This window comes from Cottoperca gobio, chromosome 8 (genome assembly GCF_900634415.1).
Source record: "Cottoperca gobio chromosome 8, fCotGob3.1, whole genome shotgun sequence".
Taxonomy (NCBI): Eukaryota; Metazoa; Chordata; class Actinopteri; order Perciformes; family Bovichtidae; genus Cottoperca; species Cottoperca gobio.
Genome location: NC_041362.1, coordinates 15,401,348 through 15,416,894, shown reverse-complemented (window position 1 = coordinate 15,416,894; position 15,547 = coordinate 15,401,348). Strand labels below are relative to the sequence as shown.

At 38.2% G+C, this 15,547-nt stretch overlaps 1 protein-coding gene and 1 long non-coding RNA gene across 2 annotated transcripts; one reads left to right on the top strand and one right to left on the bottom strand.

The window, feature by feature from the left end:
* Nucleotides 1-2,606: 2,606 nt before the first annotated feature.
* On the top strand, nt 2,607-14,889 carry LOC115012724 (extracellular serine/threonine protein kinase FAM20C-like). Its single transcript, XM_029438500.1, has 10 exons — nt 2,607-3,148; nt 4,240-4,418; nt 7,983-8,061; nt 8,251-8,343; nt 8,546-8,661; nt 8,868-9,048; nt 12,738-12,847; nt 13,106-13,187; nt 13,328-13,387; nt 14,493-14,889. Exons 1-10 carry the CDS (start codon nt 2,607-2,609, stop codon nt 14,752-14,754), a joined length of 1,704 nt encoding a protein of 567 aa, XP_029294360.1. The 3' UTR covers nt 14,755-14,889.
* LOC115012760 (uncharacterized) lies at nt 14,394-15,411 on the bottom strand. Its single transcript, XR_003832722.1, has 2 exons — nt 15,119-15,411; nt 14,394-14,672 (listed from the first exon to the last, which is right to left on the bottom strand). It is a non-coding gene; the product is annotated as an uncharacterized LOC115012760 (long non-coding RNA).
* Between the last annotated feature and the right edge of the window lie 136 nt (nt 15,412-15,547).

The window sequence follows — 15,547 nt, the reverse complement described above, 5'->3', positions numbered from 1 at the left end:
CTCAGAGGCTGCATATAATACATCAGCATATTACCTCAGTTTGAAAAAAAACATCAGCCTACTCTACTGGGACCTGCTGCAACATACATTATGTATTCTCTCTCTCAGAGCGGAGTTGGCTAATTAACAGAAACATACAGTTCGCTAATTAGCAGTATGCAAGTGAACGATTGTTCAACCCCCAGGGGAGAGAAAATACTGAAAGCCAGAGAGAAGGATTTAAAGTCATAGTGAGCCATGTAATGGATGGTTTATCATCAAATCGGCGAGGGAGAAACAAAGAGGAGACGGGTTCAAAGAAAGACAAAACGTGAGGACTGTGTTAAAGAGATGAATATTTGATTTATTCTTTGATCCTTTAGAAAATGAATTCATTACTTTGCATGTTTCTCTGTGTGCGCTGACAGTATCAAACAGTTTATAACAAAAGACCCAGCACGATGCTTTCAACATTACTTACGTTTTCATTGACTATTAAAGCAAAACATTCTGCTAAATAAAAAAGACCACAGCGAGTGTCCTTTAAAAAGTCAAAACCAGAGACATAGATATCACTCCATAAAGAAAACCTCTCTGAGGGAAGTCACACAGCGCAAGAGAAAAGGAGAATAACATGTGGACAACACAGGGCTAAATGGACAGTTTTGGAAAATGCGCTTATTTGCTTTATTATGTAAAGTTAAATGAGAAGATTGACAACGCACTCATGTCTGTACTGTATACACAAAGCTATATGAGCTTAGTTTGGCTCTGTCCAAAGGTAACAACATGTGCCTACTAGTAGGAAGCTCACTTATTGTGTCTGCTTTGGTAATCTGAACAAAAACCAGTGTAAAAACAACAATTTATGGATTGTATGGGAGGTTATGTTGGGAAGTATTTGGTTTTGTAGGGGGTCATGTGCAGGACTATTTCTTGACCAGGTACCAGTGAGTATAAAACATGTTTTGGACAGGGCCTGGCTAGCTGTTTGCAGTCTTTATGCCAACCTAAACGATAGCTTCATATTTATTGCACAGACAGAAAAGTGGTATCAAATTTAATCTTATTCTTTGCAAGAAAGAAAATGAGAATATTTCCCAAAATGTCAAAGTACCCTGTAGCTTACTTACAGAACTGCTGTGTAACGCTGCCATTGTCTCCACCCTGCATTGATCCAGGAAGACTAAAAGATCATTTGGCACTATATGATTCTCTTCCTGTCAATTGTGGGTCATGCAGACACAGGTCACTGCAACCGAAACATGCCCGTCCCTTTACTTCTGTTTGGATTGCTCTGACCGCATGATAACAAACAATCTCCCTGCGAAACAGCAGGACAAAAAAGGGGTAGAAATGTCACTGAACTCTGAATATACCTCATTAGCAGAGGAAGCAGAGTGGAATAGAGAAAGGAGAAGAAAAAAGGTCTTGAAGGGAAAGTGATGTAAGTAATTCCTAAAGGGCCACACAGGGAATTTGGGAGCAGTGAGTTGTTCAATAATGTATTGATTTTCTTATTGAGGATTTCTTTCTTTGATGATTTGATGTAAATGGTTATCTAACAGTTTTTTGCTTAACTAGTGCATTGTGAATATGTATGTGTGCCTGTCTATCTGTCCACCTGTTTGTCTGACTGTAAATTAATCAGTGGAGTGTTTACACTTCTAAATGTTTGCTTATTAGTGTGTTTCAGTGTGTTTCTGTGTGTGTGTGTGTGTGTGTGTGTGTGTGTGTGTGTGCGTGTGCGTGTGTGTGTGTGTGTGTGTGTGTCTGTGTGTGTGTGTGTGTGTGTGTGTGTGTGTGTGTGTGTGTGTGTGTGTGTGTGTGTGTGTGCTCACCTTAACCACAGAGGAGAGTTTGACAGAGAATAATAGCCAACTAATACATAATATACTCTACGTATAAATTAAAGATGATAAAGTGAAGGGCAACAGTTTACCCTCAGAAAAGCTGCAGATTTATTGTAGTTGTATATTGTTCCATTCGTGTAGAAGGAGTCTCCAGTTTACTGAGGAATAAAGAATGCAGAAATGCACTTAACATTTATGTTCCTAAACTTCCCATAGAGTCTCAATTATGTGTGAACTGAGGAGGCAGCTTTTAACTGCTACTGAATTTCATTAAAAGGGGGATGTTATTGTGGTAGTCTGGGAGCATCAAAACATCCGCCAACTGGGTGTTAGCATGTTTAACTGTTAAACAAACATGCACGTATCTAGTGAACTAAAGTAATATTAATGCGGCTCCCATACAAGTGCAACCCTCCGGGCCAGATAAGTGAACTTGTATAGAAGTCTATAAAAAAATGTACCTACTTGCTAAATTAATGTTAAATGCTAACTGAGATTTCTAACTTGCTAGACATGTTAGCATATTGATTACTGAGCTGCTGGCAAGGATGTTTGCTATGGCTGGCTTTGTGAACAATTCAGTTCATTCAAAGTGTGTGTGTGTGTGTGTGTGTGTGTGTGTGTGTGTGTGTGTGTGTGTGTGTGTGTGTGTGTGTGTGTGTGTGTGTGTGTGTGTGTGTGTGAGATGAATGTAATGATCAGAAAATGTTTCATAACCTCCACAGTTGGTTTGGATTTTAAATCTCTCTCTCTGTTGTCTCTCTTTCCACCAGCATGATAAGACAGAAGCTGGCTCGATCCACTCGCTCCATCTATCTTGGTCTGGCGTGTCTGTCCCTCGCTCTCCACCTCCTTCTGGCATTTTTTTGTCTCTCTGTCCTCCAGACAGTCTGTGTACTTCCCACCTCCTCCTCCTCCTCCTCTTCCTCCATTCCAAGAACAGATACTCAGCACAGTCAGTCCATCTCCCACTCCTCCTCTTTTTCAGCTGCCTCCTCCTCACATAAACTACCAACGATCCCGCAGAATGAAGAGCATCACAAACTGAATGCCAACAACTTACGCCATAAAGAGAAAGACTCGTTCAGTAATGTCACTGAGAAGAAACAGAAACAGATCGGAGTTGGAGAATTGATTCAAAAGGTCAAGGGTTGGTCTAAGCTGGAGGCGCTTTTCAAGCACCCGCTGTACAATCTGCCAAGTCCAGAGTTGCAAGACGATGATTGGCTGCTGAGGTTGAAGACAAATGAACATGCAAGGGATATAGGAAGTGAGGAAGAGGAGAGGGAAGAAACCAGCGATGATGACAGTCATTGGTAAGGGAAACTGATGGAGAGAAAAGATGTATGCTGGGGCGTAGTTCACTCCACTCCTCTCCTTTCCTCCACTCTGTCTCTGACTTTAGGTGTGTGTGTGGAACGAAACAGTGGTGAATGCGTAAGACAAGAAAAAAAACTAAAAACTTGAATTTCTGGGGGCGCGGGTTTCCGTTGGGGGAATATATCTACCCGCACTACACTACACTATCGACCTTTTGGGCACCCCTGCTCTAGATTATGCAACATTGGTTTGAGAATGAATAGTTCTTCACAAGGCTGAGGAGTTTGAGAATCACTGGGTTTTTCACACTAAAGTCTTGTATCAAAATGTGAATATTAAAGGTTTGGGTCTTGGGTCATGAGGTCTTGGTTGTCAGTGAAATGTCTCAACAACTGTTGGATTTCCATGAATTTGGGCACAAACATTCAACTTCGGTGAAGCCCTGACTGACAAGCAGCAGCAGTTCCAAACTTTACATCTCTCCAACATTTTGGTTTATATCTGCAAAACAAATGACATTGATCACTAACACAGTAAACTAAGGAAGTAAACACTATTATGTTATGTGCCAATTAGAATATGTTAACCCGCTAACACGATAAGTACGATAGTAAACCATATTCTGTTATGTGCTAATTAAAAATTGCTTGTATGCTAACACAATAAGCTAGTAAACAATATACTGTGATTTGCTCATTCAAAAATACTAGCACGCTAATACAATAAGTACGATAGTAAACCGCATTCTGTTATGTGTTATTTGAGATGTTAACACACTAAACTAAGATGCCGAACAATACGTTGTGCTGTGTGCTAATTAGAAAATGTTAGAATGCTTACATGCTAAACTATGAATTACTATTCATGAAAATTTTTCCTGAAAATGAACTCTTGTTGATATTTACATGAATCTTCTCTTAGCGTATAGGCTGTGTTCCTCTGTTGTACATTTCTTCATTACACTTTTCACCCCTACAGCTTGTTTTATATCTCAGTCAACCTGAAACAAACTCTCTGCACTTCAGCTTGAATGTAACCTTAATTGGCCGGTTCTGCATATTTATCACCTCCTCTTCCTCCCCTGAAGGCAGAGTGCCAGTGAGGAGGAAGACTACGACAAAGTTGATTGGACGAACGACGTGGATACCCATCCTCCCTGGCTACGGTTCCACCTGGGCATCTCTCGCTGGGAGCTGTACAACAGGAAGGATCCCAACCTGGCCCAGCTGACTCACTATTTGGCAACGCAACGTATCCTCGGTGCTGGTGAGGAAATGAGGGGGAGTGGGGCTAACAGGACAGAAGCAAGGAAAGACAAAGCCAGGAAAAGGCACCAGTAAAAAAAAAAAGGGATTAGAAGGTTAGAGGAGGGTGAAGAGTGAAGAGGAGGGGGGTTACCAGTGATTCCATTACTCTTCCTTTAATCTTTCTGTTCCGAAAAATGATTCCTAAAGTGTCAGCCAGAATCAATTGCCTGTCCCTGGCACACAACACACTGCAGGTGGTTAAAACACATATACTTTATTTATCCTCATATTACAGTACATTAATCTTGCATATCCACAAATAGATACATTACCCCATCGCTATGCATCCTGCAAACAGCTGTGTTTTAAAATAGTATTAAAAAGAAGCTGCGTCTTTCTTTCCATTGCTTCGAAAACAAATGCGATGTGGTGATGAAGGCTTTTACTGAAAACAAGACAGACTGAGGATCAAGTTATTAGTTATAAGTGGTGTCCAGTTTACTAGATTTTAATATGCATAACAGTTCAATCAGATGAACTCTTGCTGTTTTAATTTTCAGTCCCACGATGTTTATCATTGTTTACTCATTAAGTTGTCTAGTTGGGTTCAAGGCCGCACAGATAAAACACGGCGCTTCTCTTCAGAGCGCAACGTTGCTCAACATTACACCAAGTTTAATTTAGACTCTGAACTCATTTTACCCTGAATTGTCCTACAAGTGCTTGGGTTTAATTTAGGTGTGACTCATTCAGATTCCTCTCGACACAAATAAAAAGTCACATCCAGGCTGCTTTCTCATTTTAACTCTAATCTTTTTATACAAACAAGCTGAGTGAGCCAGAGGCAACACAGTATTCACTAAAGTTTTCCCTCAGTGAATACAGTGAACTGTGCCAAAGTTCATATTCAGAACAGTGAAGATTCAATGCATCTCTCATCTCACATTGATGCATGAAAATTATTTTCAGACACATTTATACAATAAAAGACGAAACCTCAGAGGATTAAGCAAACTGTTTGATGACCCACAAATCCAAAAGTCACAAAGTGAAAGATTTATTTTTTACCTAAACAAGTAATTATGTTGCATAAACCTAACAAATTGTTTTTACAACGTTAACCACGAATTGTGCATTTCTGTAAGATGATACGAGACTGATATGAAACGTATTTATCAAACTTATTTTTGGTTTAGAAACATTGATTCAATGTATCCGTGGAATTGCAGAAACGTACAATGGCAAAATATAAAATAATTGGCCACTGGGTTGCATAAATAAATGTTCTGTCAAATGAGAATTTCTTTATTACATTTAGGCCTACTGTACGGTGGAGACACAAGAGCATGAACGCTAGTACGATATATTGCAATTGAGAAACCTTGCAGAAAAAACTAAATTCATAAAAACGTTAATGTTTCATTTTTATTGAGGCCCGTCAGCAACTGAGTTTAAAGGAATACTTCACCCTCAAAATGATCATTTGTACATCAAGTACTCACCTCGTGTTGCCATTCATGAAGAAAACGTTCTCGCATGCCTCCACGGTGATTTAAGAATTATATAAGCACAAACAGTCCTACTATGAGCTGGACGAGTGAGACGTGAGACTTTTTATTCTTTTAACGGTTTTAAATTTGAAATTCAGAGCAGACGAACTGCCTCCACATGGAGCTCTACATGTCGGCGGCTAGCAGCTAACAGTGCTAACAGCACAAACAGTGCAAACAATGGTAACAGTGCTGACAGTGTTAGCCTGTGTGGGAGCCAGAGGGTGGGCATTATACTACCTCGACAACGCCGTCGGTTAAGACAGCATTATCAGCGATAACAGCAGCGTTAATTAGCTAGCCAGTGGGACACAACAGTGAGACTCACGTGCACGCGCAGCCAGACCAGCTTCAAAAACAAAGCACAGAGAAACTCTGATTACAACACACACAAAGTGTGACTTCAATCTGTGCTCAGGTAGACATTACTCCATTATATCTTCACACAGCAAATACTGGTTTGCTGCTATATTAATACTCTGAATAGTAAGGTTTCAGCAAAAATGCACGTGTTTGAGAAGTAGTGAGCGTACGACTGGATACATGAGACTTGGATTATACTGCACAGACAACAAAGAACACCAACACCCCCACACATAAGACACAGTCAAGGTTAAGAATAAATCGATCGATTTTCTTTTTTCCAAACTGATTATCTTAAATCTACTTATAAATATAAATAAATATAATCCTCCCACAAAGGTACGTTCTCTCCCAAGTGCACCAGTATCACACAAAAACACACATGGGCTCCCCCTGCTTCAACACATGCACATCCTCATTTTGTGTTCACTCATCTCAGACGTCTTCAGCATGCCACACAATAAATAATGCATTTAGATTTGTGTTATACGGTGCAGATTTAGCCCTGATTTCAGCTGCAGGCTTATTTGTTGTATGTCATCCTTTTCTTCACGTTTAACACTCATAGCACTGTATATAAATTTAAACATTTGACTTCAGATTTTCCTTTAATCAGACCTATGAACAGGCATAAATATGAGATTATTTGATTTATATCTCAGGATTTATATCTTTTGAATTATTTACTGGGTTGGCTTCTACAAGCAGGGCATGCAACAACAAACGCAACCTCTTCTTTTCAAAGACTGGGACTCATTCACACTGCCCACTTGTCTGAAGTGATCGTGAGGTGAATTGTGCTTTTTTTTATGAAACTCCTTCATTATCGAGCAATGGTAGCATTCAAAAGTACAAAATGTTCCAACCAAAAGTAAAGATTGTATCTTTTTACACAAGGAAAGTGTAGAACATTATATGATGTTTTTTTTTTTCTGTTCTCGAAAATGTAACATGGATGTAGAGAGCTTTCCATCCCACTTTATTTGTAATTTAGTGGAAGAGTTGCGAAGGGATTTCTCTTCTCATTTATGTGAGAGATTAAATTATTATACAGAGATATTTAATGTATCAGACAGGCTTTGACTTGGTGTTGGTTGTTGTGTGTCTAAGGGGGGTATTATTGTAATTATGAATGTTACGGATGTATATTGATGTATTTTCTATTACTGAAGTATTGTTAAAAATACAGAAGGTATGAGTAGCTACTGTTGCAATACAGTTGCTAATTGGGATCTAAATAAACTAACACACTCCAAAAATGTCCAATTTACACATCTCAGCTTTGCTTAAAAAATGAGTTTAAATTATTTGAAAACTAGCTAATGATACACTTCCTTCCTTGTTTATGTGTTGCTGGGGTAGAACTGCATGAATGATGCATTATGGGGCCATAAAAATGCTAAAAATGCTGCATAAAACTGTTAATTCCATTAAGTATTTTAACCAGGTCTTACTGCAGCAATGTACCACATAGAGGGTCTTGTGGCAGGTTTACCTTTGTAATAGGCCACCATGTGGAGAAACACGTGTACTACATTGCATTGAACATATACATAGTGCAGTACTTGTATAACCATTACACGTATCTTCTTCTTTTGTTAAATAAATGTTACATACAAGTGTGAAATGATTGCAGTATTAATACACACTCCATATTCACTATCTTTCAGTTCAGAAGACAGGAGGTACCCAGCTCAAACTGCTCATATCGTTCCCAAACTACGGACAAGCTCTGCTGAAACCTATGAGGTGAGACCCCACTGTTTTAATACTGAAATAGAAACGACTGACAGTGTTTGTGTTGCTCCGTTTCAGTCACTGCTAAATAACAACGAGGTCACATTTTTCACAGCACAGCAGAGCAAAATTCAACTGTTACACATTACATCATCATATAGCATCATTCATTCCTGTTTATCTGGGTTTTTGGTCACACAGACAATCCAGAGACGCAGAGACGGATGTAAACCTCTTCTACTTCTCAGACTTTGAAAGACACAATGCAGAGATCTCTGCCTTTCACCTTGACAGGTACAGAGCCCTGTCAGTAGTGTCCTGCTGGGTAGATACCACCACTGGCCCAAGATCTCTCACAACGCTACTGTACAGCTTGGAGCATCATACGAGTGAAGAGAAAAGTTTTACTCTTAGCTCATTATTTATTTTTGCCTAATGCTTTTGCTAATGCTCTCCGTCTTTACCGTAGGTTATTTGGTGTAACTTTCCTTTTCAGATTGTTGGGCTTTAACAGGATCCCTCCAGTGGTTGGTCGACTCATCAATGTCATCTCAGATATCAGAGAGATTACCACTGACAAAAGGTTGTCGAGAACCTTCTTCACTTCCCCTGGTATGTGTGTGAATGCATATTGGCATGGGCGGATTATGGGGTAATTGGCCCCTGTGTACAGACATGCAAAAGCCCCGATCACCTCTCACACAGAGGAGCAAGACGCATTCTTTCTGTTGTTGTTTTGTGTTTCTTCGTAGTATTTTGTTTCTCTTCGCCCGAACCGCCCGACCACTAAACTCAAGCTGTCTTCTCTCTGAGTCTAGCGGGGAACGTGTGTTTCTATGGCCGGTGTGAGTATTACTGTTCGTCAGAGCAACCAGTGTGCGGTCAGCCACACGCGCTGGAGGTTTCCCTGGCTGCCATGCTGCCTGACTTCACCCTAGCTCCCCGCAGGTCTTGGAGGTCACCATGGAGACGCTCCTACAGCCGCACCAAGTTAGCAAAGTGGGTACGCTCTCTGATATCTTTGTTTAAAGGTATCAATAAAAGTAATTCTCACTAATGTTTACAGAATATGTATTATATAAATGATCAATGTGAACAGAAAACAGCCCTGCAATAAACACCATCTTATTTCATGCACCTTTATTTATCCACTTGGTGGTGGGCATCATATTGGAAAAACCTCCATCTGTGTTAAATGTATTCAATTGTAATGTCAGAGTTTGTAGAATCATGAGTCTTCACTGCCCTCTGGTGATCAAAATGAAGGAGTGCAACACAACATTAAATATGTGGCTTACACACAAGCGTCAATGTCAGCGTAATCAATATAGATGGCATTACTCTTTATTAGTGTAATCGTGACAAACGCATCTTCAATCACACTGTACATACTCAACATCTTCAATCACACTGTATATACTCAACATCTTCAATCATACTGTATATACTCAACATCTTCAATCATACTGTATATACTCAGCATCTTCAATCACACTGTATATACTCAGCATCTTCAATCATACTGTATATACTCAGCATCATTCAATCATACTGTATATACTCAACATCTTCAATCATACTGTATATACTCAGCATCTTCAATCATACTGTATATACTCAGCATCTTCAATCATACTGGATATACTCAGCATCTTCAATCATACTGTATATACTCAGCATCTTCAATCATACTGTATATACTCAGCATCTTCAATCATACTGTATATACTCAGCATCTTCAATCATACTGTATATACTCAGCATCTTCAATCATACTGTATATACTCAGCATCTTCAATCATACTGTATATACTCAGCATCTTCAATCATACTGTATATACTCAGCATCTTCAATCATACTGTATATACTCAGCATCTTCAATCATACTGTATATACTCAACATCTTCAATCATACTGTATATACTCAACATCTTCAATCATACTGTATATACTCAGCATCTTCAATCATACTGTATATACTCAGCATCTTCAATCACACTGTATATACTCAGCATCTTCAATCACACTGTATATACTCAACATCTTCAATCATACTGTATATACTCAGCATCTTCAATCACACTGTATATACTCAACATCTTCAATCATACTGTATATACTCAGCATCTTCAATCATACTGTATATACTCAACATCTTCAATCATACTGTATATACTCAACATCTTCAATCATACTGTATATACTCAGCATCTTCAATCATACTGTATATACTCAACATCTTCAATCATACTGTATATACTCAGCATCTTCAATCATACTGTATATACTCAACATCTTCAATCATACTGTACATACTCAGCATCTTCAATCACACTGTATATACTCAGCATCTTCAATCATACTGGATATACTCAACATCTTCAATCATACTGGATATACTCAACATCTTCAATCATACTGTACATACTCAACATCTTCAATCATACTGGATATACTCAACATCTTCAATCATACTGTACATACTCAACATCTTCAATCATACTGTACATACTCAACATCTTCAATCATACTGTATATACTCAACATCTTCAATCATACTGGATATACTCAGCATCTTCAATCATACTGTACATACTCAACATCTTCAATCATACTGTATATACTCAGCATCTTCAATCACACTGTATATACTCAGCATCTTCAATCACACTGTATATACTCAGCATCTTCAATCATACTGGATATACTCAGCATCTTCAATCATACTGTATATACTCAGCATCTTCAATCATACTGTATATACTCAGCATCTTCAATCATACTGTATATACTCAGCATCTTCAATCATACTGTATATACTCAACATCTTCAATCATACTGTATATACTCAGCATCTTCAATCATACTGTATATACTCAGCATCTTCAATCATACTGTATATACTCAACATCTTCAATCATACTGTATATACTCAACATCTTCAATCATACTGTATATACTCAGCATCTTCAATCATACTGTATATACTCAACATCTTCAATCACACTGTATATACTCAGCATCTTCAATCACACTGTATATACTCAACATCTTCAATCATACTGTATATACTCAACATCTTCAATCACACTGGATATACTCAACATCTTCAATCATACTGGATATACTCAGCATCTTCAATCACACTGTATATACTCAACATCTTCAATCATACTGGATATACTCAGCATCTTCAATCACACTGTATATACTCAGCATCTTCAATCATACTGTATATACTCAGCATCTTCAATCACACTGGATATACTCAACATCTTCAATCATACTGGATATACTCAGCATCTTCAATCACACTGTATATACTCAGCATCTTCAATCATACTGTATATACTCAGCATCTTCAATCATACTGTATATACTCAACATCTTCAATCATACTGTACATACTCAACATCTTCAATCATACTGTATATACTCAGCATCTTCAATCATACTGGATATACTCAACATCTTCAATCATACTGGATATACTCAACATCTTCAATCATACTGTACATACTCAACATCTTCAATCATACTGGATATACTCAACATCTTCAATCATACTGTACATACTCAACATCTTCAATCACACTGTATATACTCAACATCTTCAATCATACTGTACATACTCAACATCTTCAATCATACTGTACATACTCAACATCTTCAATCATACTGTATATACTCAACATCTTCAATCATACTGGATATACTCAGCATCTTCAATCATACTGGATATACTCAACATCTTCAATCACACTGTATATACTCAGCATCTTCAATCATACTGTACATACTCAACATCTTCAATCACACTGTATATACTCAGCATCTTCAATCATACTGGATATACTCAACATCTTCAATCATACTGGATATACTCAACATCTTCAATCACACTGTATATACTCAGCATCTTCAATCATACTGTACATACTCAACATCTTCAATCACACTGTATATACTCAGCATCTTCAATCATACTGGATATACTCAACATCTTCAATCATACTGTATATACTCAGCATCTTCAATCATACTGGATATACTCAACATCTTCAATCATACTGGATATACTCAGCATCTTCAATCATACTGTATATACTCAGCATCTTCAATCATACTGTATATACTCAACATCTTCAATCATACTGGATATACTCAGCATCTTCAATCATACTGTATATACTCAGCATCTTCAATCATACTGTATATACTCAACATCTTCAATCATACTGGATATACTCAGCATCTTCAATCACACTGTATATACTCAGCATCTTCAATCATACTGTATATACTCAGCATCTTCAATCATACTGTATATACTCAGCATCTTCACCCTGATAAATTTTAAACGTACAACTCAATCAACCTACAACAAAAAGTGATTTTCTCAGATTGACCTGAGTCTGGTCTTACAGGCAGCGTAATGGAGGTCACTGACCTCTTTTTTCTTCTTTAAGAGAGGAGGGAAAAACATTCAATATGTGTAAATAAATGAGTAATCAATAGTATTATTTCCCAGATTAATGCACTCAGGATGTTAACATGAATATTACATTAATTTGTCTACAAAAATGTCTCTTTCATAGTCTTAATTAAAAAACGTTTAGTAAATTCCAAAAAATCAGTGTCCCATGAGTATCCATTTTCTTCTACTTAATTGTTGTGTTGTTCGCAGGTGGGAGAATGATCCGGCCTACTGTGACACCGTGAAACAGAAGTCTCCTTACAACTACGGCACCAGACTGGTGGACCTCATGGACATGGCTGTACTGGACTTCCTCATGAGTCAGTCTCTACATTTCAAACTCCATCCTTGTCACTGCGTTTGCGACATAAGGGGGACTTACAGGCAGCGTAGTGGGGGTCACTGACCTCCTTCTTCTTCTTTAAAAGGGAAAAACATTCAATATGTGTAAATAAATGAGTAAACAAGAGTATTATTTCTTGGGTTAATGCACTCAGGATGTTATCATGATTATTAACTTCATTTGTCTACAACAATGTCTCTTACATAGCCTGAATTAAAATGTTTTTCATTCAAAGGTAACATGGACAGACATCACTATGAGACGTTTGAGAAATTTGGCAATGAGACTTTTCTGCTGCATCTGGATAATGGACGGGCGTGAGTGCAATAAGTATCTGCTGCTCAGGCAGTCGATAATGTTGCAGTTTTGAAAGTATATAGTAGAACTCATATCCAACAGACAAATAATTAAAGTAACATTTTATTTATATACTTTTTTCTGAATTGTTGTTCTCCAGGTTTGGGCGTCATTCTCGGGATGAGCCGTCTATTCTAGTTCCTTTGCAACAGTGCTGCAGGTAAAGCAAAACAAAGACATTTGTATTCCCTGAGTGACACTTACAGGTTTAATATGTAACATTTCTATATTAAAATTAAAAACAACTAGACCTATGTTGTATATGTTATTGATGTGGGTACTTACATTGTACCAGATGTTTCCAACTGTTTTTAAACCCAGAGAAATCCATAATTTTAATCAAAGTAACGGCCTGTTTCAAATAAAAGTTGTCACAAATTGACTTTTTATCCAGTTTTAAGCCACATTTTTACAATGCACCTTTTTAGATCTTGGTCGTTTTTAACTATATATTTAAACCGGATCATTGATTTTAGTCATCAGACGTCTGCATCTTAAGTTATCAAAGAAAAGAGCTGAGCAAAAGTTAGCGGTGTCTTGATCCTGGCTTTCAGTTTTACTTTGTAAAGTTCACTCCTCTTGTGTCTTGTCTTGTTTTACTTCCTGTCTTTGTGTTTTCACGCCTTTTGTGATTAGTTTGTCTCGCCCTGGTTTGATCCTCCTGTGTCTAATCACCTGCTGCCCTCATGTCTTTGCCTGCCTCCTCCAGTCCATCCAATCACATTGTTCCTTGTCGGTTTGTCTTCTATGTTTCCTGGTGTGGTCGTTCATTCTGTATTTATCTCTGTGTATCCTGGTGTTCCCTCCTGTCATCCTAGTTTGTTCTGTTTCTTAGCCTGCTTCCTCAGTTTTTGCTTTATACCAGTTTTTTTTGTAATTCAGCTTTTGTTAATTAAAGCTTGTTTTTTGTTATCACTATCTGCCTGTGCATTCTGCAGTTTGGGTCCTTCTTTTTAACAGCACCCTGATAAGCGGCAGCCAAACAGCGTCAGAGAAACACTGATCTGAACAATAAAGGAAGAGCAATGAGGGAGAAGTTGACTGCAATGACAGTCCCATGATCCCATGCTATTTCACAACGCCACCATATTCAGTCTTTTGGTAGTGGCAAGAAAAATACATATTGTGGGTGAAATAAATTCAGCAAAAAATGGACACATAGGCAATTAAAAGAACCAGAGAGGGTGAGGAAACTTTAATGCTCTTGAAAAATTCTGGCTTATGTGGGTTTCAATATTTCTATTCCTCTCCCCCCACATTTGTAGGATCCGTCGCTCCACCGTCCTCCGCTTGACTCTCTTGTCCCTCCCTGGCTTCCGTCTGAGTGATGTCATGCGGGAGTCGCTGTTCCAGGATCCTCTGGCCGGCGTTGCCCCCCTCCTCTCTGAACCGCATCTCTCAGCTTTGGACCGACGCCTTGCAACCGTCTTACAGGTGGTGCAGACCTGTCAGGAACACCACACAGATGTCATTTACAACGACTTGGAAGGATATGATCAACAGCCTGACAGAGGACAAGAACAATAAATAACATATTTTTCTCATTTTGCCACAGTCTGCATATGATGGCTTTAAGGTTAAAGCTGGGGAAAAGATAGCTAAAGGTTGACAACTTTTGTACAATAGTTTGAATAAAAATAATTTTCTTTTTCCTTGCAGATCGCTTCATTTCGAAGACTTTTACATATTGCATGCAGTGTTATATATCACAAGAAAAAGGTGAAAAAAAATATCGTTTTATTTCCTTACAAACAACAGTACTTAACACGGATTACTGTCAAACTTCTATTAAATATATCTTGAATTAAGATAGGAACAGAGCAAAATAATGAAAGTTATGTTTGCATATAAGCTTTTTACCGAAAACAATATATAACCCTCTTGTACTCACCAACGTTTTGATCGTTAGCTGTAAATTAATAACTCTTTTTTTCAGCAACTGTAACTGATTATAATTGCATTGATTTTGAAATTGAATTACGTAGCTACAATCAAGCCGCCAATGTATGATGCCATGTAAGTACATGACCAAAACATACTAATGAAAGAGGTTTGAGGAAGGATTCAGATAATCACTCTCAGATGATGATGACCTCTCTAGTCCCTCACCAGAACTGCGATTTGCCAACAGAAAATAAATACTTTCACTTTCCAAACGTCATCCATAGGGAGGAGGAGATACTAGTCGTGGGCCGCAGCCAGTAGTCTGCTACTTATATGTCAAAGGGAGTAACTGAGAAGACACTCGTGGGCAGATTACGAGAAAACCGCCTGTTTTTGAATTCCGCTGCGATGAACTTGTTGTTGCTCAGTTTTAGTT